The following is a 24,116-nucleotide window of genomic DNA, read 5'->3' as shown; positions in this document are numbered from 1 at the left end:
TTTGTATAAAAGTCGATTGCTTGGGTACCTCTGTCCCATTCGTGTTTCAACCGTGAAGCGGTTGTGATTGCATAGCTGTGTTTCGGTTTGAAGGGTGGGATATGGCGTGAATTTACAGGGTACAGAGGAATAACACCTGAGTCCTCAGAAATGGCAACGCATGGGGGGTATCATGGGCGAAACAGTATACTCTGTTATGTCAATGGTACTGTTCATGTCTATAGGCGACGGTTATCACTTTCCATCAGGTGGACTGTCAGCTTGTTTGCCATTCTAAGTTGTATAGAAAAAAGTATACTTTACAGATAAAAAGGAATATTCTAAATCGATTTACAACTGACGTAACTTATAAAGTAACAAACATAAAAAATACAACCGAATTGCGAACACTCTTCTTTTTGAAGTCGGTTGAAGAATAGTATAGGCTGTGTTCAGCAGTGGACAGTTAACGACTAATACAAAAACAACATAAAAACTCATTGAAATCGGTCTATCCATTTAGAAACTATAATGACACAGACCTTTATCTATGCTACACTGTCGTATCTGCAGATCCCACTTTTTCAGTTAGGGTTAAGAGGTTCAACTCTCCAATTTTATTACTTTACATTGTTACTTTGTAAGTTTAATGCCTTAACTTAACTGTGTGCTTGTAATAATCATTAATAATTATATGCAAATAGCTTTTCTCTAGAACTGGTCTGATTTCTCTGCAACAGCATTCTGATGCACAATTCGCTTACTATAAATATCTATTGAGGTACATACCTATCATAAGTTATAACAACCGTGGAGGTATCTGGCCGTGAATTTACTGGGTACAGAGGAATCTCACCTTATCATTCAGGAATAACAACGCATGAGGAGTATCATGGGCGAAACGGTATACTCTGTTATGTCATTGGTATTGCTTATATCTATAGGCGACGCTTACCACTTTCCATCAGGTGGACCATCAGCTTGTTTGCCATTCTAGGGCATAAAAAATAGAACTCGTGAGACATAATGTTTTTATTGTACAGGGATTAAACTAATTGAAAGATGAGCCGGTATGACAAACCGCGATACCCCCGAGAGGAAGGGATTGGTAATAAATAACAATAATTCTAAGTTGCATATATATATATATATATATATATATATATAATTTATTATCTCTTAGTAAACCGTCTAATTAGCATTGTGCAATTGATATAATCTTTGTCGTATCTCAGTAACAGTTGTGGAGTATCGCTCTGAATTGACTAATTATAACTAAGTAGGTACATATTGTGCGACAGTGAGAACAATACAGCTCCAAGTATCTCACAGAAACGTACGAGATTAAGTTTGTTCAAATACTTTAGTTGATGGGTTTTAATAAATTCTAAAATAATATGAAAGATTCGACTTTTTGTTCGTAATCAATAAGTTCATAAAAAATTCAACCGATTTTAAAAGTTTTTAAATTATAGAAAGCTACAATATCGGCGAGTCACATGGGCTTTATTTTATCTACACTAATATTATAAAGAGGAAAGATTTGTACTTTTGTGTGTATGTAGGTTTGTAATGAAAAACTCAAAAACTACTTTGCCGATTTAAAAAATGTTTAAATCCTTATTCAAATAAATATTGAAACTGTATATAAAAAACTTAGTAAATTTAATTAAGTAGAATCACATAAAAATGTAAAATGTTGTAAAAATGTCCACCCGTGCGAAGCCGGGACGGGCCGCTAGTGTTCAACAAATCCTTTCCAAGCCGGGGCGAATCGCTAGTAATTATTATAAAAGTGGTCACAGATGTAATCTTATGTATCGTTGATTGATTGATCTATGATTTTATGCTTTCGTTGTAATATTATTTAAAAAGAAACAGTATTATATTATCTGTGGTAGAAGTAAAATAATAGGATTACATTTACCCAAGTAGCAATGTGACGTCTGCGACTCAAACAAGACGTCAGTTTTAAATCATTTTAAAATTTTTTGAAGTCAATATGACCAATAATTGCTACCTGAGTATTGAACTTAATCAATAATCATAGATACGTATCGGCTGCGCCATTAAACAAACGCTCACAGTAAGCCATTGATCAATAATATCATAGACAAAGCTCTTGAGCAACTGTCTCACACCCAAATCAATTAACATTCTATACAAATTAAGCTGTCTACACGCGCGCTACTTTTTACGATGCGTGCGAATTTTATTCTTTCACTGATAGATAGGTATTGTACCTAATTGAACACAGGTTGTATGTATTTGGAGCGAGGATAGATTAAGTTAGATCTAAGTTATTATAGATTATACTTAAAGTTATTATGGTAGTTGTTATGTATTTGCTTTTAAGGAAGGTCGTCTGAATCTAACTTAGATCTGAGATAAGTCTGTTCCGGAGGTAATAGTGTAGGTACATTGATTACTTTTTTGTACGTATACTCATAAAAACTAGAATATATCAAATTGTGTTTTTCCTCTTCATATTTAGTAAGGTCAAGATTAAATAGATTTTAATATATTCATCTTACTTTTAACCGACTTGAAAATGGAAATTTTCAAAGCAAAAAATGTGAGAACGTGTATTTTTTTAATGGGTAATAATGGAATGGTATCCCCACCCGCGCTCTCGGTATACACCGACGGGGCACCAGTGAAGAATGATAGATGAGGATGAAGTAGGTCAGTTAGCCCATCGTGACGAATTCAACAAGAATTGTTCACGATGGTTTCCAGGGGGAACCATGTGGAGGTCGACCTAATAGGGCAAGCAATGGGGCTGGCAAACTCCATTGCTAACAATCCCTTTCCCTCCGAGAACGTGTATTAAAGTGATTAAAATTAATAAATATTCATATTTCTTTATTAATCAACGTAACACTTTCCGTCATATAATGGCAAGTCAATATTTCCATTATGATTTTTAATTTTCCAAAAATAAATAATAATAATAGAATAGAAATATAAAATAAAAATAACGTTTTAAATTAATTACAATTACGTGTCAATAATGATGATTAGGTACAAGTTTTAAAATTGGAAATATCATAATTTAATACTGACATTTTAGTATAGGGTCTCGTTGTAAAAAGTTGTGGGTTAAAACAATAGTAAACAGGTATTTTACTACGACAAGTATTTTTTTTTTAATTATAACAATTACAATTGAAACAATTTAATTATAACAACAAGAAAAAATGTCTACCGTATATTACTATGCATATTAAGAAATTATTTTATAATTATTGGGAAATAACATAAAATAAAATCTCGTCATATCTTTGTGCAAAAACAATATAAAGAATTGTACATATCCATTAAATTTAATTGCACTGACATTATACGTATGAATAACTATAATAAAAACTACGACAAATAAGTCATGGGAACATGTCACATACTGTAGATTAATGCAATATTACCTGTCTAAACTATTCCCATAAGTACTGTGATATTACGATATAAACGTACAAACACAACGAATACATTTTGCCTTTTAATTAAATTATATAGGACATATTTATCAATTTTCAAAAACAACTGAATTTCTTCGATATTTCTGATTGATTATTTAAAAAATACTCTGGTAGCGAACTAAAATGTTTATTTTACACTTACCATACTATATTTTGTTTTTAAAATATTAAAATACTTTTCTTGACATTATAATCAAAATTTTTAGTAATAGATTAGGAAAAACGATTAAATTTACGAGTAATTCTGTTTCAAAGCATTTTTTCAAATAATCAAACAGATATATTGAAAATTGTTCAATTGTTTATGTAATGAAAACTAAAAGATAATACGATACGCTATACAATTCGGTATAGAAATAATTTAAAAAAAAATAAAAAAAAATTCAACTAGCCATTTGAAAGAGTTCTATTATTTAAAACATTTTATTAAAAATAATGATGATTAAATATCTTACAAATATTCATAACAATTATACGATCACTATCACCGCATTAGCATACCCACACGGCAGTTCCGCTCTCTTCACCTTCACCTATATAATTATACACACAATTAAAATACTTTCTTAATGATTGTGACGATATTTCCTTGCGTTAAGTGAATTTTTAAATTTTATCTATCTACTACATGTATCCCGCGTTTTTGTCGCCTGATTTTAAAACAATGTGTACTTTGCTGATATTTTGTCGACAAACATAATAGAGACCTCTTCGTAAATTTTAAAACAGTCACACAAAAAGAGGGAGACTTTGTACAAAAGTCGTTTGCTTGGGTACCTCATTTGTGTTTCTACCGTGAAGCAGTTGTGTTTCGATTTGAAGGGTGGGATATTGCGTGAATTTACAGGGTACAGAGGAATAACAACTGAGTCCTCAGGAATAGCAACGCATGGGGGGTATCATAGGCTAAACAGTATACTCTGTTATGTCCATAGTACTGCTCATGTCTATAGGCGACGATTACCACTTTCCATCAGGTGGGCCGTCAGCTTGTTTGCCATTCTAAGTTGTATAAAAAAAGCATCTTTCCTTATACACTATCTAAACTTAATAAATTGATTTAGAATTATCTCTTTTCTTTTCACATTCGCACTGTTTAAGTACCTTTTACTCTATTATTGAAAATGCATTGCCATTTATACTACATAACTAGATTAACTTGTTCTACTTCACAAATTAAGCTTATGGAAGGCGTAACTTGAAATTTTAGTGGTTTAGAACATAAACTAGTATCTAATATTTAGTGAGCAACAGCTTGACCTACATTCTCGTGTCTAACTTGGTGCATTAAACTTGGCCTCTCTTAGAATTAAAAATTGTAATATACCACACATACATACATAGTGTATATTTGTAGGATGTTATAATTTAGCTTTTATCCGCAATTTTGTCCACGATACATAGATGTGTATACCTACTGATTGGGTTAAAAAGTAGTCTCTAACCTTCTCCATCTCATAAAATGCGTGTATATCAAATTTCATAATAATTGATTAAGACGTTTGTCTCGTCGTGGACACAATGGAATTTATTTTAGAATAAACTCTGATAATATTTGATAAGTGAGTTTAATTTAATATAAATAAAAACAGTAATGTTCTAGCTGGCGTTGCAACTGTCCAAGTAAAAACAAGATGGCACAGTACTAGAAACACAACAGTGGACGGTAGAACAATAATAAAAAAAGAAACGCCTGCTCGAACAGGCCGAGCACGTTATTACAAAATTGTTATTAACAACGTTAAAGCACTATAAAATAACAAACAAACAAACTCACTTTCATATTTCAAATATTAGTAAGGATTAGTTAAATAGCTGTATCTCGATAAATTCGCTTCTGTGCATTAAGATAAAATAAATCTGTTAATTTAAAATGTAGTTAGTTTACCTAATTTCATTACATGTTAACTATAAGTTAATATTAATGGGTTTAGTATGTAATCTATGTATGTATATTTGAATAGGAATAGCAACGCATGGGGGGGGGTATCATGGGCGAAACAGTATACTCTGTTTTGTCCATGGTACTGCTCATGTCTATAGGCGACGGTTACCATTTTCCATCAGGTGGACTGTCAGCTTGTTTACCATTCTAAGTTGTATAAAAAAAAATATTACCAATATATTTAATTACAATATCTTCTCATAATATTTTCTTATCTATTCTATTTATTTTCTATATCGAATATGGCAAACAAGAGTGCGGCTCACCTAACAGTAAATTATTACCGCAACCTAAAGATGCCTGCAACGCTATATTATTATAGGAATTCATCTAGTGGGACTGAGATTCACGTATTAGGTACAACCTGTACCTTTGTTATCTGATATTGAATTAACTTCTCATTTATTTAAGTTGCATATATACTCAAAATTCAGAAAGTAAGCAGGCTCCTTATTCTTCTTAACTCATTCTCTATGTTACTTTTGCGACTCCAAAATTTTCTGTCCTGAGTTTTCAGGTTGTTCTACGTAAATTGCTTAATGGAATATATATGGAAGAAAAAAATCGGCTAAATTGTAAATATATAATGAAAGAGAAAGAGATGTTTTTATTCAACCAAACTTACATTTAAACATTTTTGAATAGTAATTTTTTTAATTACCTCTCATTCAGAACGCAACTTTATGCAATTAGAACGGGAAAGAACCTCAGCTGTTGCTTTTTTCATTAATTATATAACTAATTAAACAGTTTATCAATTGCAAATTGAGGGGGGAAACAAAAAAGAGATTAGTAAACTGTGTGAATATTTTGCATAAAATAAGAATGCTGTGGTGTAGGTAAATGGATAAGTAGACTCGAAATAATGGAAAAAAAGAAGCTAATGATTATTAATTTGATAATGAAACAATACCATAATTATTTACTCACGCTTCAGAGAATATAGCTCTTAGCGTTACACAGCTAAAAAAACCAAAATGAACCCTTCATAATTTAATCATGTCTATATGACTGTCGGTTTGTTTTATGTATTAGACATCTAAAACAGATAATAACCTTCTCTCTCTCTCTCTCTTTTCATTTAAGAGCTTCCTCCTCCATAATACCATATTACATTCTATATGCCATAAATTTAAAAAAAGAATTGCAGTGACGTGAACAAAGCTTAACGATCGAAGATGCAACACAAAGCATCGTTTTTGTGCGCACGCGCAGCCGATGTACGTAATGACAGCACAATTATCTACACGTAAGCAATACAATACCATTTTATCACACTGACCCTGTATTTTACATGAAAAAAAAATAACCTAGCAATTTTAGATAATAGCAGTCTTTACACATCATGGTCAAAAGCTTAGTTAATATGTTAATGGACAGTATTCAGGTTAGAGCTGAGACTCTTGTCATGAAGGACTGAAATATGAACAATTTTTTTTAAGAAACAAGTACACGAAAGCAAAAATTAAATTATATAATTATCTGTAAATATATTCACACCTACTCTCCTATACAAATGGCCAACAATTCCATTCATATTTTTTATGTTTAATTTTTATATTTATTGATATTTTTGTGCACGCAAATACTGTTTGAACGTGTGCACACGTGCTTTAATAATTTGGTAAATAAAACTGAAAATTACTGAATTCACTTTCTGATTTATATCTTGTAATATAATTTACTGAATAACTGAAATATTATTGGAGAGATACGCAAGCTTCATCAAGAATCGAACAGAAGAAAAATTGAATCATAAACAATCCTACTCGTAGTTACATAATTTAGTAGATCATAGACTATAAGAAACTGAGAGGGTAGTAATACCTTCTTCTGCTGGTCATTGCAACCGATTTATTTAGATTTGTTTTAATTATATACCTACTATATATTTTAAATTGTATGATCTGATGCTACTTAGTTGTTTGTATTCACACAAATTCATTATTTACATATATAGTTAAACTTTTTGAGCAAAGCTGAATTTCTTGCCCGTTCTTCTTGACTAAAATTGTTGCTTCTTGAGAAAAAAATTAAAAAATACTTAAATCTATGTTTACTTGAATAACAAAATTTCTTACTTTCTGTCTTTCTTTCTTCCTGTCTTTGTTTCTTTCTGTCTTTCTTTCCTAATCAATTATAAAAGAAATTCTCAATTATTTTTTACAAAGTCACATCGCCAGTTCGAAAAATTTGGTCATTTATTTAATCAACTGAATGTAACTGCAAAACAAAAAATTGTATGGCGAGTATTTGTTAGTAAGGTATAAAGTCAATTTAGGATTATATTATGCAGCCTCAAACAGCCGACGGCGAATTGATTCCCCGTGTTATATTACCCAATACTAAACTTGTAAGCATTGTGAAATTAGTACTAGTGATTCAGTGTTGTATTGTGGAGAACACATCGACCGGTATTAGAACAATTGTTGATCCACATTCAATATTTGTGACATGCAATCAATATGATAGGTATTATGATTCAAATTTGTAACTAGTTAGATCAGTGTGTCATTATTTTGCAAGCTTTCGGTACCAGAAAGACTGTGCAAGATTCGTTTGCATGGTAATTTACAGGGTATAGAGAAATAATACCCAAGTCCTCAGAAACGACAAGGCATTGGGGTATCATTGACAAAAGAGTATATACTCTGTTATGTTCATGGTACTGCTCATGTCTATAGGCGACGGTTACCACTTTCCATCAGGTGGGCCGTCAGCTTGTTCGCCATTCTAATTAACATAAAAAAAATATTTCTACCACCAAAGCAGCTGTTCTTACATGACTGTATCATACATGCATAATACAAAGAGCATAATTATTAAGTATGAAAACATAACTTTTCTGATTAAATTATTTAAAGATTTCTTATGATTTTTATTTTGATTATTTTTTTAATATTTTCATTAATAAATCCGTGTCAAATAATTATAATCATGTTATTTTAATATTCACATATATGTGTACCATCATCATCGTTATATCAGCCTCTAACTGTCCAATGCTGAACATAAGTTCTCTTGGAGGGTTTTACCAGTAGTTGCTACGCTTGGCAGGTAGATTGGCAATCACATTCAGGCTTTAAAGGTGTTTTAAGAGGGATGCTGCTGCCCATCCCTTACCCTCCCTAAGTCGTCTCTTACGACACCACGAAATAGAAAGGGGTGGACTGTTCTATGCCGGGACTACACGACCATGTATGTGCGTATATAATAAAGCATATTCTTTTTCGTTTCCTCTTTCTCTACCTTACTTCTACGCACTTTCTCACTATTATAGGAACATTTTTTTTTTTAATTTTATCACGATTAAATTTTTATCATTTAAGAAAAAAAAATTATAAAAAAAAACTGTTTAAATAACTAGTCTATTGTAATCGTAAATTATAAATCCATTAGCAAACAAAATCATATCTAAATCAAATAAGCTATATCTTATGTGGGTTATGCACGGTGTGTATCAATTGTTTTTGTACCTAGGTCAGGTGAAGGTCGCGATATTGTTTAAATATTTGGTCAGGTCATTAGTGCACCTATTGTGATACAATATTATGACTATATCCCATCAACGAAATACCTTGAGATCTTTCAGTTTTATACTTATGTCATCTATTGTCTGAAACCGTGGCAAATTCACACATTTTAGTCAAAATCGGTCAAGTGCGAGGAGTTTGAAACTGTTCACAGTATCTATGGCTGCGGGTTTGTTTACGTGATGTGAACTTTAATGAAGATAAAAAGATATCTATGACCGTTTTTATAATTTACTGTACTACGGAATGATTTTATATTGTTTTTCCAGAGACGCGAATTCTAAATAGGTAATTAAAATAGTGTTCCACAAAAAAAAAAGATTTAAATTGTGACAAAACCAGTTATTTTTGTTTAAGAACTAAACTACTGAACTGATTCTGATAAAATTTCTATGGGACTAATCTGTAACTGTACATTAGAAAATTAAAATTGAGAACGTTCTTTTTTTAAGTCGATTGAAAAATCAAAGAGTTTTTATTTGCTATAATAATAATCAAATATTTATTTTTAAAATTTAAAATACTTTAATCAAAAATAATAAATTTAATAGTATGAGATGTGGGAAAAACATGATACTGGGAATCGTGTCTATAGCGGTTAAAAGAAACGCTGAGTGAGTAATATGGCAAAGATATATTTATACTATAGATGTAGTATAAAGTACACAAACTGTGTAGCAATGGGGTTTTACCATTACCTATGGAGATGCTTTTTAAATTTCCATCCACAACCACAAAAGCGTCTTAATATAACTAGATACATTTTGCTCTCCTCTCCTCCTCTCCCCTTCTCTCTGCATATTGTAAAACCAATCTCAATCAAATATCAATTATACCGTACATTATAACAATGCACGTATTTGCAAATTTATTTCAAGCAAACTTTATTAGGAAACATAGATATCCACAGATATTACACGGCTAACATCACGAAATAATTACTACAGTCGTGAAGTCACGTTATATGATAATTTTATCCTTCTAGCAATAAAAAAAAAAAGTAAAAATGTATTTATTATCAAAATATGTTTGTTTAAGCACAATATTGATCATTGATTCGTACACTAGACTGGAGCTATCTTGTAGGAAACAGAATTCGTATTACCATATACATGCTCAACACAGGCTTTCTAATGGTACAGATAATTGTTTACCTACTAATTTATATAAAACAGTTATTTTAATTTAGATTTTACCACTAATTAATTAATTCAGTTTTGTGTATGCTGTAGTACCCTTATCTATATCTTGCTACTACTGAATAGTAATCTGTCCATAATTAATCACGAAATTCATTATCTTCCAGAAACATTCATCACTTCGCCTCGAATCTATTTCTTCTTCTTCCTGACGTTATTGGTCTAGGCTTTTTCCAAAATTCGCCTTTCCATTGAAATGTATCCACTTTGTTTGGTTTTCGATTGGCTTCCATATCTTGGACTATCAATAGCCTATTAGCGTTTAAAGGATGTCTTAAAAAGTTTAATTTTGAGATATCCAGCGATATACCTACTTTTTCTTCTAGACGACGTAATAGTTGATTAATCAGTTTATCTGTAATTTATCTCCCACGTTACTTGCCAGCACTATCTCAAAAATACGACTTATATGTACTCTCAGGACCCGTTATGCTACTTATATACGTCAGCATTTTCATCATCGTGTTTAACCAAGTCTGGCCAGCATCCAGTGCCATACGAGAGGACTAGTATAATGATACACTTTCAACTTTCGAAATTCAATAGACTTTATATCTTTTCATCATTCTGCCTGAGTCTGCATGTTTCTAATGCAAAACTCTATCACAGCAGTTCTAAGTACCTCATTAGATAATTTATTTATGTATGCCTTGAATTACTATGTTTACGACTACCGTGCTGCGACCTCATAAAATAAAACTTGCCTTTTTATCTCAGACAAGAATAAGCTATTTGCATAATACCCGGAATTTATGATTTTACCAGCAAATTATGTTCGTGTATGTACGCTCTTTGTTTCCAAGCCCAACACCAGTATGTACATATCAAGATTGCATTTTTCGTTTCGCATCGGAACACAGGTTGTTTTTAATTGTTCCTGACAATGGCAATACTGGTGCTCTGTAGGCGTTGATTTCTCCATTGTAACAACAAATTGTAAGGGATGATAAAACTTTTCTTTTAACACGATTGCCCAAAAGGAGTGTAATATTTTCAGAGTTTATAGATGTATGTTTTTCTATTTTACAATAACTTCTAACTTTTAAATTACTCAACAGATTTTTCTGCATGGTTTTTTTTTGATGGGTGAAAATGGTATAGTAACCCCGCCTGCGCTAACGGGATACGTTGGCGGAGCACCAGTGAAGGGTGATAGATGAGAATGAAAACAGGTTAGTTAGCCCATCATGATGAATTCATCAGGAATTAACCATGATAGTTTCCAGGGAGAACCGCGAGGAGGTCGACCTGGTTGGGTATATTGCTAGCAATGGGATTCTCAGTCTCCATTACTAACAATCCCTTTCCCCCCTTTTATGCATGGTTAAAAACCTTACATCACCTCGAGTGACACTTACAACTTGATAACTTTTATGATAATAATTCATACTGGAATTTTGACAGTGCAGTAGTACTTTTATAATTGCGGAGAGAAAAGAAACATACCTAAGGCAAAACATATAATGTATCTAAAATTATCTCAACTTGCGAATGATGTCTTCAATTCCATAAAGTAATTGCAAATAGCATCAGCAGTAGAGATGAATTTAATGATTATCAAAAATCATTTATTTTTTAACATTATTTACTTCATTTGATAATTTCACATAATCTTACCTAAGTAAAATTTTATATGGCTATGATATACGCCAGAGGCCTTCGTGCATAATCGATCTTAAAGCTTTTGACACCAGATGGCGCTCTCACACATAAATAATGGTAATAATTACTGATCACTGATACAAATACAAATACTCACACATTTGTCCGCATTTCCGCAAACAAACACAGACTAAAAATACTTTAGATGATATCTTACTACATTGCCTATTATTATTTCATTAAAATGTTAAGAATTCGCATACAAAATTATTGTCTGGGTGTAACTCATTTTATCTGATCATCATAAATTGCAGAACAAAAGTTTCTCGCATTCAAATACTTGCATAGATAAAACTGTTTTTTTTTTCCATAATAACTAAATAATGGCAAACAAGCTGATATTCTACTTGATGAAAAGTAGTAACAGTAGCCTATAGACATGAACAGTACCATTGACATTAAAAAATATACTACGTTTCCTATGGTACTCCTCATACGTTGCTATTCCTGAGGAGTACGATGTTATGCGTTTGCTGCTAATTATTTTTTATGCGACTTATAATAGCAACTAAGTTTATAGGAAATAGCAACCAGTAACTATACTCCACCACATTGGAGATCACAAAAAGGCTATGACTAATAGGCTAAATACTCGTAGGCTGTGATACTCGTGGTATCACTCATGCGTTCCCATTTTTGAAATATAAAATGTTTTGCCTCCAAACCCCGTAATTTCCCTTTTTCACTGCTATAACATCGCATCAAACCGAAAATGGCAGAAACACGTGTGGGATGGTGGTATTCATGCAAACGACTTTTGTGTAAACCCTCATTCTAATAAAATTCACTCGAGTTCATTCTATCAAAACTATCCTGATAATTCTATATGTATCCAGTGATTTCTTTGTTTAAAAATAACTAACTATTGAAAAATATGCTTTTATACATTTCTATTTAGCTCGTTATTTTATTAAAATTATTTATTTATTTATTTCAATTAATAAATAATGCTAATTATTTTGTTTAGTTCCTCTGCCATTACTATATAAACTCTAAGATTAACCATTACTATTACCAGAAATTCCATATTAGCCCTCAATCAAATAATCAAATAACCAGTGCCATAGAAGTTCGGAAATTAACACTCAGTTCAGTAAAAATTTCTATTTAAATAATACTTTTGCCATTTTGTATTGAATTTTGAAATAACAATGTAACACTATCCAATATTGTAGGAACAATCTACTCTATAAATCTAACCGACATCTTGACATTTGGTACCGTTAGGAAATTAATAGACCTTGCTGTTTCTTCCTTTACAATATAGACAGATACCTATATAGATAGGTATATATATTGATCTTCCAAAAAATTAGACATTAAATATTTAAAGTAACCAATAAAAGTGCAATTAATGTAGAATATCAATTAGCAACAAATTCTTTAATCACTCAATTATTTCAGAGAAAAATTCTAAATATATTAATATAAAATAATAAATGCCAATTGACAGCATCTTCATTTTAGCAATTATTTCAAAAATAACAACATTCGACAGTTAGAAAATGTACTATTTGAAACGCAAACTTTTACACATGCTAACCCAAATGATTGCTAAGCACAAATGATTGGTTAGATTTGAATGTAATTTGGTGCATTAAATCTTATCCTAGAAAAACACAAAGGGTACTCCATCGAGATAGGCAAAAATCAACAAGTGTATAAATTTAACAAACGATTCGTATCATGTCTTCTAAATTCTTCCCCTGTCTGTAGGTATCTACAAAAATATTGCAATTTTAAATCTTAATACCTAATTTTTGAGTCTTTTGAATGACAGTCAATTTTAGAACAAAGAACCTTGTTCGCATTGACGTGAGATATCAAATCAATGCGTGTTCAATAAATTGTGATTCCTTTGTAACCTAATACTTAGGTACAAAGGTATCCGTGTCGGCCGGGACCAATCGTGAATAGTTTGACTGTCAAGGCGAACAATGGTGAAATGTCAATAAGACACTGCAAAGTGGTTTGTCTGAGCTACGTCTAGGTCGTAGTATATAGTAATGACCTTATCTACCTTTATATAATGCTAGATTCGTTACAGAGTATGCAGAAAGAATAGAGCACTACCTAGTGCTTCATTGAATTCTAATGCTTCATCAATTTTCATCCATGCATGCCACTTCTGATCATACTTGATTACGACTATATCATCCTTCTGGTCTTTTTCCGTCGTTTAAATGGTTTGTATTATCAGATTTTAAGTGCTTTCTAATTTAACTACTTATTTATTGGATTAATCAATATATAGTTAAATTACAAACCACCTAATACAATTACGAATTACAGCAATTGTAATTTACGTAATACTAAAATAGAAGCATCGCAACACTTTCATTGTATTCAAAACTGAGATGCGCAATTACACACTTTCGTCTTCCGACGCGCTGGCGTGGAAATTAGTGAAAAATAATAATTTGTATTAAAGAAAGCAGATCGGATGACTCCTAATGTGCTAAAAGCTCAGATGACTGCTTTATATTACCATTCCTGATGTAAGGATTTACGATGTCGAGAAGATCATCAAATTTTCGACAGAATCAATATTTTTTTATCACGGGAACTAGTAGAAAATGTATTTTTGTACTAACAAATATTGTATCAATCATTGTTGATTGCATAAACATAGCTCTCTCACAAGTGTAACAGTTTTTAAAATTAGTTTGGTAGTTCCAAAGAATACCATAGAAACACATTTTCGACTTTCGACTGTATTCCCAGAAGGGATAGCCAGAGGTATGTTGTAGAATGTTACCAATTATACTCGGAGATCAAGTATCTACGTACTTCGACATCTGCATATTTCAGTATTTTCTTTGACATCGGAGATTCCTTTCTTCGCTTTGAGCTAAAACAAACACGGTTGCTCCACGTCAGAAACCAATTATACTCAGAATTTTCAGCTATATATAAGAAAGCTCTATATCTGATATTCGATCCACAAAATTTCTAACATATCGCAAGAATTTAAATAAATATTTACACCCAAATAATTCCAAGTTAATAAATCATTCAAACACATATTAAATTAACAAAAAGCAAACACTTTATTTAACCAATAGTCGATTGGTTACCTCCGTGCGAAATACTATTGTCAAAAATATGCCGAGGCTATTTCTCATAAAACCAATGACAGGCCAAAACAATAGCGGCTACAGTAATTAGCCGAAGTCAAGGTTAATGAGAATCAATTCTGTCCAAGTGATTTCCTGGCTTCCTTAAAATTTATACTTTGATTTAGAGAATTAAGAAATTGGACCTCTCAGTCAAAGATTGTAATTATTTTTATTTTATACCTACTTCGTATATATAATAGCCGTGAAATCCCGACAAAGAACAGACCATCTCTTCTTTTCCCATAGGTATCGTAAGAAGCGGTTAAAGGTGCGATTGCCAATCTGCCTACCAAGCGTAGCAACTATTGGCAAACCCCCCAAAAAGGAGGCTTATGTCCAGCAGTGGACAGTTAAAAGCGACTATGATGTGAAAGAAATACATCACTTTCTCTCGTAATAATCATAAAAAAAAATTGAATCAAAACTCTTTAATCGCTTTAAATGCATTATAAGTACACATTGCCCTCTTTTATTTGCTTCTTATTTTGGAAATAAGCAAATCTGTCTGTACCTAATTATAATAATATGTTAATTGTTTCGGTTTCTTTAACTTGATGTGTATTAAAATTAAAAGAGGTTATGTTAATTAATATATTCTTTATAGTAATGGAAACAACAATTTTAATTTAGGTATTACGATCATAAATAGCTGGCTGGCCTACTCTATGCCGGAACGTGTGGTTCCGGCATAGAATAGGCCAGCCCTTCTTTTCCCGTGGGTGGTCGTAAGAGGCAACTAAGGGAATTTAATGGTGAAGGAATGGGCAGCAGCGTCCCTCTTAAAATAAAGAAAACTTTACTGCGGTTTTCAACTTGCCTGTAAATTGTGGTACCTACTGGCAAAAACCCTCAAGGGGGAGGCTTATGTTCAGCAGCGGACAGTTAATGGTGGATATGATAATCAAAAATTGACAGTTCATAAATTATATTCATGATAAATTAAAAATAAGCACATAAGTTAGTTATGTACAGGTTTTTTAAAGAAATATTACATCATTCGTAAAATTTTTATCTCCATAACCTTATCCATTTTTTTCCTTGTTACAGGAACATTCAAAACAACTATTAGATCATTTGTCGGAGTCAGAAAAAATATTTCTGTTTGGTGCCAATCACAATGGTTAGTAAATTCATCCATTGCATATTACCATGAATGTTGTTAAGAAGAGTCTTCATCTTCAAGTACCTGTATTTGTGTTTTCATTATCTTTTACAGAAGCTCAATTCGAGATAGCGCATCTAAAGCAACCCAAACGTCGTAAACGCTCATTATCCTACGACGACAATGAACTAGTCTCTCTGAAGAATCATTTAGGTGTTAAAGTGGCTCCCAGAAGTAGCTTCCTAGACCCCCAGTTCCTACTCATGAGAAGATGGTCCAACAGTACTGACCTCGTATTGGACCTACACACTGATGAAGAGTTAGATCACTGTTACTATAGAAGTGATGATGCGGCATTATATGCATGTGAAGACGTGGTAAGATACCTACTCTATACTAATATTATAAAGAAGAAAGATTCGATTGCTTGTTTGTAACAGATAAGGTCAAAAACTACTCAACCGATTTTAAAAATTCTTTCACCTTTAGAAAGCTTCATTATTAGCGAGTGAGATAGGCTATATATATATATATATATATATATATATATATATATATATATATATATATATTTTAATATTGGCTAGATTACTAGTTGCTTATCATTTTCTTAGAAATGGAACCTCTTTCAGGTTACAAATGAAAAAAATATGTTTTAAAATCCAATAAAATTTCCATTTCTTTTTCAGAGAGGATTAATAAAATCCAATAATAGTTACTACTATATCCATCCGTTACCAGAAAGATTTCATCATGAAGATTCCAAAGCCCATGTGATAGTCAAACGACAAATAACAGACTTATCTTCAGATACTAATTATCAAAAGGAGGACACTTGTGTCGAAAGACAGAGTATCGATACATCTATCACTCCTCAGCCAGTTAGAATATGGACGAAGCATAGAAGAAAAAGGGGAGTAACTAGTGCGAACACAGAAAATAATTTAGAAGGATTTAAATTGAATCTAGCTCATAGAAATAAAACTATAGGAGCGTTTATTGAAAAACTAACGACTGATGCAAAGAGACAGAAAAGAGCTGTGTTGCCAGCAGTTTTTGTGGAGACGGCCGTTTTTGTTGATAGAGATTTATATAAACATATGACTGTGAATTTTCCTAAAGATACAGAGAGGGAATTGGTTAGATTTGTTTTAGCAATGATCAACGCGGTACAGTTGTTGTACCACGATCCGTCTTTGGGAAGACCTGTTAATTTTATTTTAAAAAGATTAGAAATTCTTCATGAAGACCCAGTGAATTTGAAACGACCACATGATATAGATAGATTTTTAAGTAATTTTTGTACATGGCAAAGGCTGGAGAATCCACCAGGTGACAATGATCCATTACATTGGGACCACGCCTTGATTTTAACTGGATTAGACTTGTACGTTGTTAATAAAAATGGTAAAGTCAGCAGTCAGGTCGTTGGTAAGTAATATTTGAAAAATCGTAACTGATATTTGTATTAAAAACGGAAGAAATTAAAATGTGTTTAAAATAATTATGCACTTAATTTTAATGGTTAATATAAATAATATAACAATTTAGGTAACCATTAAGACAATTATAATGAATTAAATATAATCTGTGACGAGATAAATTCATAATGTCATTTTTCAACATATTTTTTATTATAAAAATATTACGAAATTCAGGCAGTTTATCTTATGATCTATTTATTCCAGGTCTCGCCCCAGTGGCTGGTATGTGTACAGTCACTAGCAGTTGCACAGTTAACGAAGGAAGACATTTTGAAAGCGTTTACGTGGTGGCACATGAAATAGGTCATAAGTAAGTTGCTTTTCAATATAGATTTCCTGTATTAACATCATTTTAAAAATTAGAGCTTTTTCTTTTACAACTTATTTGAGTCACAATATCCAATAATCACATTGTTATATCTCACGTTTGACACCGAAACGCAGCATGCAATGTAAAAGAAGCACTTAGCGACAAAATATACGTGAGACAGAGGTACCCATTCAACAACAATAACAAGATATTTGGTGTTGTACCAAATATCTTGAATTAATAATTGATTTACATATAGAATTATAATATAATAAGCCACCCTTTCCCTTTCCGTGGGTATCGTAAGAAGCGACTAAGGAAACTTATTGGCAAACATATGGGCAACAGTCCTTCTTAGAACATCTCCATGGCTTAACTGCAGTTACCAACCCGCTTGCCAAACGTGGCAACTACTGGCAAAACCCACCAATAGAGATAGACCTATTTTCAGACCTAAGTTCAGCAATGGACAATTAACGACTGTTATGGTATGATATGGTAATTGTTATACATAAACCTTGTCTGCTGTATTCAGCCTCGGCATGCGCCATGACGGTCCGCTAGCAGACAACGGCTGTGACCCAAGCGCGTACCTCATGAGCCCAACCCTCGGTAGCGGGAAGATTACCTGGTCACAATGCAGTAAAAACTATCTGCAGAAGTTTCTTGAGTAAGTTACCAAGTATAGTATCATCGTAGTCTAAAAAACAGATGTTTTATTCTATTTTATAATTGTAAATTTTATTTTTTACAACTATTTCCAAAATGTATTTAAATATCATTAGTAAAGTAATATATTATCTGTGATAAAATACACCTAAAATCTAATATAAAGATGGAATGAAATAACGATGATGTAGAAGTGCAATAACGTAACTTAATGTTCAGATATTAGATGCGAGTATATACTTATTCTCTCCATCATTTCCCCTCAGCCTTTCGCCCATAAAGGATCTTCAAAACTTGATACTTTCAGAAATTAATATTTTTAATATAGTGTAATTAATATGGTAATTACAAATTACAATTTATTAATTATTATATTTATGTAAATTTTAGATTAAGTTTTAATAAGAAATTAGATTAAATTTAATAGACTTGGAATCAAGGAATATAATACTACCAAGAACGTCTAGAATGATAAATAGTTTAGTATTAATATAAGTTTGTTACCTTACCGTATGGTACCGGTATAGAATAGGCCATACCCTTTTTTTTTCTAGTGGGTGTCGTAAGGCAACTAAGGGAGGACGAGGGATGGGCAGCAGCATCCTTCTTAAAACATCTCCAAAGCCTAACTGCGCTTGCCCATCCGTATTTTAAGCATGGAAACTACTGGCAAAACCCTCAAGTTTACCTTATATTAAGCAGTGGACTGTTAAAAGCTAATATGATGATGATGATGATGATGATGATAACTTAGTTCTCAAATAATAAAATTCTTTTAACAAATATAGCGTATTCATAAATGTAAATTAATCAATTTACAGTACTGTTCAATCTCGATGTTTGTTGGACCATGGAAATTCTGCTGGGCAGTTGGACCACAGTGCTGAAGGTATACTGCCTGGTGAGAGATTTGACGCTGATCAACAATGTAAGTACCTAACAAAAGGTCATGATGAATATCACAAATTAAATAAAGAAATTTCAAAAATAATAAATGAAATAGACATTGGATTCCATTCTGTGATGCAATTTCTCGAAACCTATATTTGTTAAAATTATAATTTCTATTTGATATCACAGCGAAATCTTTATTAAAAGGAGCAATATGAACTAATTTTCTAAAAGAATTAAGTCAAAACTGTTATAATTTTAGTTTATGATAGTCCATAACACAGTAAATTCGCATAATTATATAATTAAAGTTTAAAAGATAAGTTTAGAGAACAGTATATCAAAATCGGCACTATTGTACAAAGTATCTCCTAGGTTTAGGTTCAAAATGTTTTAGGCGATAACAAGCTTTCATCTGTTCGTTTTAAACAGCTTTTCAAAATAAAATATACACCAGATTTGAAAGTTACACATTCAGGAACACAACTATGAATCTCGCATACAATTTTATGCAGCAATTTTTGCATAGTTCCGGAATAAACATATACCTACACAGTATGACAAATGTCTAAAATGTATTTCTTGTTTTAGATTCAATTCCTCTTATTAAGACCCATCATATATATGTTTCTTAATGATCTTCTGTGTACAGATATCATTTAGTTTTATTTTACTCTATTCTTCCAGGCATGTTAAAATACGGTAGTGGAAGTCGCCACTCCGCTGCTCAGAACTTGGAGGAGATCTGCAGAGATTTGCACTGCCAGAGGGAGAGGTACACGTGGACCTCGCATCCTGCGCTCGAGGGGACCAAATGTGGTGAAGATATGGTATGTTAATTGTTAGCCATTATTTTTTACATGTTATTATTATTATTAGCATATTTTGCTCTCTCTCTCTCTCTCTCACTTTCTTTCTCTTTTTTAATCTCTTTATGAATGTGGTATTATTACATTTCTCTTATGCGTATATGTGATGACAATATAAACTACAAAAGTGGCCTTTTAAAAATTATTAACTATTATACTTATACTATTATAATTGTTTTTTTTTTTTTATATTATCTTTCGATGCAGCTGATGAAAGTTCATCGTAACCTATAAAGACTTTGAGTACCATGAATACTAAGGGCATTCGAAAATATATTAACATATTATTGTCTTCTTATATGCTATTATCATTATGGACTTTTTTTTTGTAATTGTACTATTTTATAGTACTATTTTTTTGCAAAGCAGATTTTATTTTAGATTTTGAAATTCATTAATCGAAAGTTTGCCTTCAAATCCCATATACTGTAATCTCGCCTATAACACGGTACTCCTATAACGCGTTTTCATATAACATGATTTCCCTCGTATAACACGGGTATTCCCTCATATAACGCGGGTATTCCCCCATATAACGCGGGGATTGAATATTTAAAAAAAAAAATATTTATTTTATTTAAAATGTTCCTAATTAGACTTTAATAAAACACGCGTATTTCCTTCATAACATAGTTTTTTCTTGATATTCAATTTAAATCCCTTTTAACGAGAAAAGTTAAACGTGAATTTGTACATAACGCGTTATACGAGGTCGTACAAGCGTGTTATACGAGAACACTCCTACAACGCGTTTTCCTATAACACGGAACGAATCTTCCGCGTTATAAAAATATCGCCGTAACTTTGAATGTGTGTTCTGTATGACAACTAATTTATAGCTGTGTGTGACATTATATATGTGTCTGTGTTTTTTTTTTAATGATAGTGGTATGGTAACCCCGCCTGCGTTAACGATATACACCGGCGGGCACCAGTGAAGGATGATAGGTGAGGATGAAGCAGGTCAGTTAGACAACAAGAATTGTTCACGATGGTTTCTAGGGGGAATCGACCTGATTGGGTATATTGCTAACAATGGGGCTACTAATCAGGGAGACTGTGTACAAAAGTCGATTGCTTGGGTACCTCTGTCCCATCCGTGTTTCTACCGTGAAGCAGTTGTGTTTGCATGGCTGTGTTTCGGTTTGAAGGGTGGGATATGGCGTGCATTTACAGGGTACAGAGGAATAACGCCTTAGTCCTCAGGAATGGCAACGTATGAGGAGTATTATGGGCGAAACAGTATACTCTGTTATGTCCATGACACTACTCATGTCTATAGGCGACGGTTTTTTTTAGTGGGTAATAATGGAACGGTAACCCCGCCTGCGCTATCGGTATATGGGCTAACTGGCCTGCTTTCATTGTCACCTATCATCCTTCATTGGTGCCCATGAAGGGTGATAGGTGACAATGAAAGCAGGCCAGTTAGCCCATACGTGACAAATTCCACCAGAATTAACCACGATGGTTTCCACGGGGAACCGCGTGGAGGTCTACCTGACAGGGTGTATTGCTAGCAATAGGCCCCCCTATAGGCGACGGTTACCACTTTCTAATCAGGTGGGCCGTCAGCCTGTTAGCCATTGTAAGTAGTACAAATATACGGCAGTACTGCCGCGGCGGGTCGTGCGCGGGTGGCGCGGGGGCGGCGGGCGGCGCGTGGGCGCGCTGGTCGCGCTGGTCGCGCTGGGCGGAGTGCGCGTCCGCGTGCCTGCTGGACGAGCGCCGAGCGCCCGCCGCCGCCGGCGTCGCCGTCGCCGCGCGCCGCTGCACGCGCCCGCGGTACGTACACTGAGCTATTTGGATCTGCTTCTAGTCTCTGTTTGGCCTATTTGGGTCACTGCGACACACATAGCCAAACCATATTTTCATATTTTATCTTTTGTTGTATATTTTGAAAAGTGTTAATAATTTAATTGTATAAACTCATTTGTAGATTTACAGTGTGTCATAAATTGTTCAAATAAAAAGTTTATCTATCTATCTACCCTGAACCCTGTACGCGACCCACTACCGAAGACCTTAGTCCCAATCACTGTCAATATTTATTTATTTATACTTTTATTCAGATTTTTTTTCATAGGTGAAAATGGTATGGTAACCCCGCCTGTGCTAAAAGTATACGCTGGCGGAGCACCAGTGAAAGGTGATAGATGAGAATGAAAACAGGCCAGTTAGCCCATCATGATTAATACATCAGGAATTCACCAGGATAGTTTCCGCGAGAAGGTCGACATGGCTGGGCATATTGTTTTTTTTTTTAATAGGTGATAATGGAATGGTGACCCCACCCGCACTATCGGTATACACCGGCGGGGCACCAGTGAAGGATGATACATGAGAATGAAGCAGGTCTGTTAGCCCATCGTGACGAATCCAACAAGAATTGTTCACCATGGTTTCCAAAAGGAACCACGTGGAGGTCGACCTAATAGGGCATATTGCTAGCAATGGGACTATAGAACTCCATTGCTAACAATCCCTTTCCCCCTTGGGTATATTGTTAGCAATGGGATTCTTAGTCTCCATTACTAACAATCCCTTTCCCTCTTTTGCACAGATTAGAATATTAGAACTGGGCGAGCTTAATGCCTGATAGCATTCTCTACCAGTCAACCGTTATATATCGAATATCCAATATCGAATTATTGATGATTTTTTTCATCGCCTGCGTTAACGGAGAGGCACCAGTGAGAAATGATAGGTGAGAATGAAAAGGCAGATCAGTTGAAGTACCAGAGGGAGACTTTGTACAAAAGTCATTTGCTTGGGCAACTCTGTCCAATTCGTGTTTCAACCGTGAAGCAGTTGTGTTTGCATGGCTGTATTTCGGTTTGAAGGGTGAGATATGGCAGTGAATTTACAGGGTACAGAGGAACAACATCTGAGTCCTCGTGAATGGCGACGCATGGGGGGTATCATGGGCGAAATAGTAAACTCTATTATGTCCACGGTACTGCTCATGTCTATAGGCGACGGTTACCACTTTCCATCAGGTGGGCCGTCAGCTTGTTTGCCATTTTAAGTTGTAATAAAAAAAGTTGGCCAGTACATATCATTGACAATAATGTTTTCTTTTTTAAACATCACATCGTTTGTACTCTGCCTAAACAATATATTGTATATGTGTATTATTATAATTATTTCATTTCAGACATGAAAACAGCAATAACTACTGTTCGGGTCACGACAAGAAGTATCAGACGTGTCACGCGGAACAGGTAAATATTTGTAGTTAATCCACTTTGCCCATTTGAATTATAGTATAGATAAAAAATTTTATAATTAATTAAACAAGGAAACATTGCATTTAATCCGTTATCATTTACATTATTCAAATTACGTATTATTCATTGTGACCAATTTTTATGCCTGTACCAATAGAACGTATACGGTAGCGCAAGTGGAGTTACTATTCCATTTTTATTTCATTAAAATAATATTTATACTACAAAGATTTTATCTTAGATAGAGATTAGAGAAGATTTTTTATGCAACTTAGAATGGCAAACAAGCTGATGGCCCACCTGATAGAAAGTGGTGACCGTCGCCTATAGACATGAGCAGTGCCATGGACATAACAGAGTATACTGTTTCGCCCATGATACCGCCCATACGTTGCCATTCCTGAGGACTCAGGTGTTATTCCTCTGTACCTTGTAAATTCACTGTCATATCCCACCCTTCAAACCGAAACACAAATTGTATTATAACTGAGTGAAGAATTAAGAATCATCGAACCGACATGTGACAATGAAAGAATAGAAACTCTTTCTAGTTCCCTTCAAAGAATGATACAGATTGTAAAGTTTAACAATATATACGCCAAAAAAAATTACAAAAACTTGATTACATAAAAGCAAGATAAAGAG

The 24,116-nt window shown here is 33.3% G+C and overlaps 1 protein-coding gene across 1 annotated transcript in view; it reads left to right on the top strand.

Moving 5' to 3' along the window:
* Window positions 1–24,116, top strand: part of LOC113521877 (A disintegrin and metalloproteinase with thrombospondin motifs adt-1-like) — a 63,006-nt gene that overhangs the window by 28,627 nt on the left and 10,263 nt on the right. The window contains exons 2-10 of the mRNA XM_052899944.1: window positions 15,964–16,036; window positions 16,133–16,395; window positions 16,708–17,449; window positions 17,707–17,812; window positions 18,348–18,482; window positions 19,303–19,409; window positions 20,060–20,202; window positions 21,854–22,026; window positions 23,399–23,465. Of these exons, the coding sequence (XP_052755904.1) occupies window positions 15,964–16,036; window positions 16,133–16,395; window positions 16,708–17,449; window positions 17,707–17,812; window positions 18,348–18,482; window positions 19,303–19,409; window positions 20,060–20,202; window positions 21,854–22,026; window positions 23,399–23,465 (1,809 nt within the window). The remainder of the gene's footprint in view (window positions 1–15,963; window positions 16,037–16,132; window positions 16,396–16,707; window positions 17,450–17,706; window positions 17,813–18,347; window positions 18,483–19,302; window positions 19,410–20,059; window positions 20,203–21,853; window positions 22,027–23,398; window positions 23,466–24,116) is intronic.

The sequence above is a fragment of the Galleria mellonella genome, unplaced genomic scaffold, assembly GCF_026898425.1.
Source record: "Galleria mellonella isolate WM207_F2 unplaced genomic scaffold, CSIRO_AGI_GalMel_v1 utg63, whole genome shotgun sequence".
Classification (NCBI taxonomy): domain Eukaryota; kingdom Metazoa; phylum Arthropoda; class Insecta; order Lepidoptera; family Pyralidae; genus Galleria; species Galleria mellonella.
Note: the sequence above shows the minus strand (reverse complement) of the source record. Positions and strands in the feature narration are given on the sequence as shown.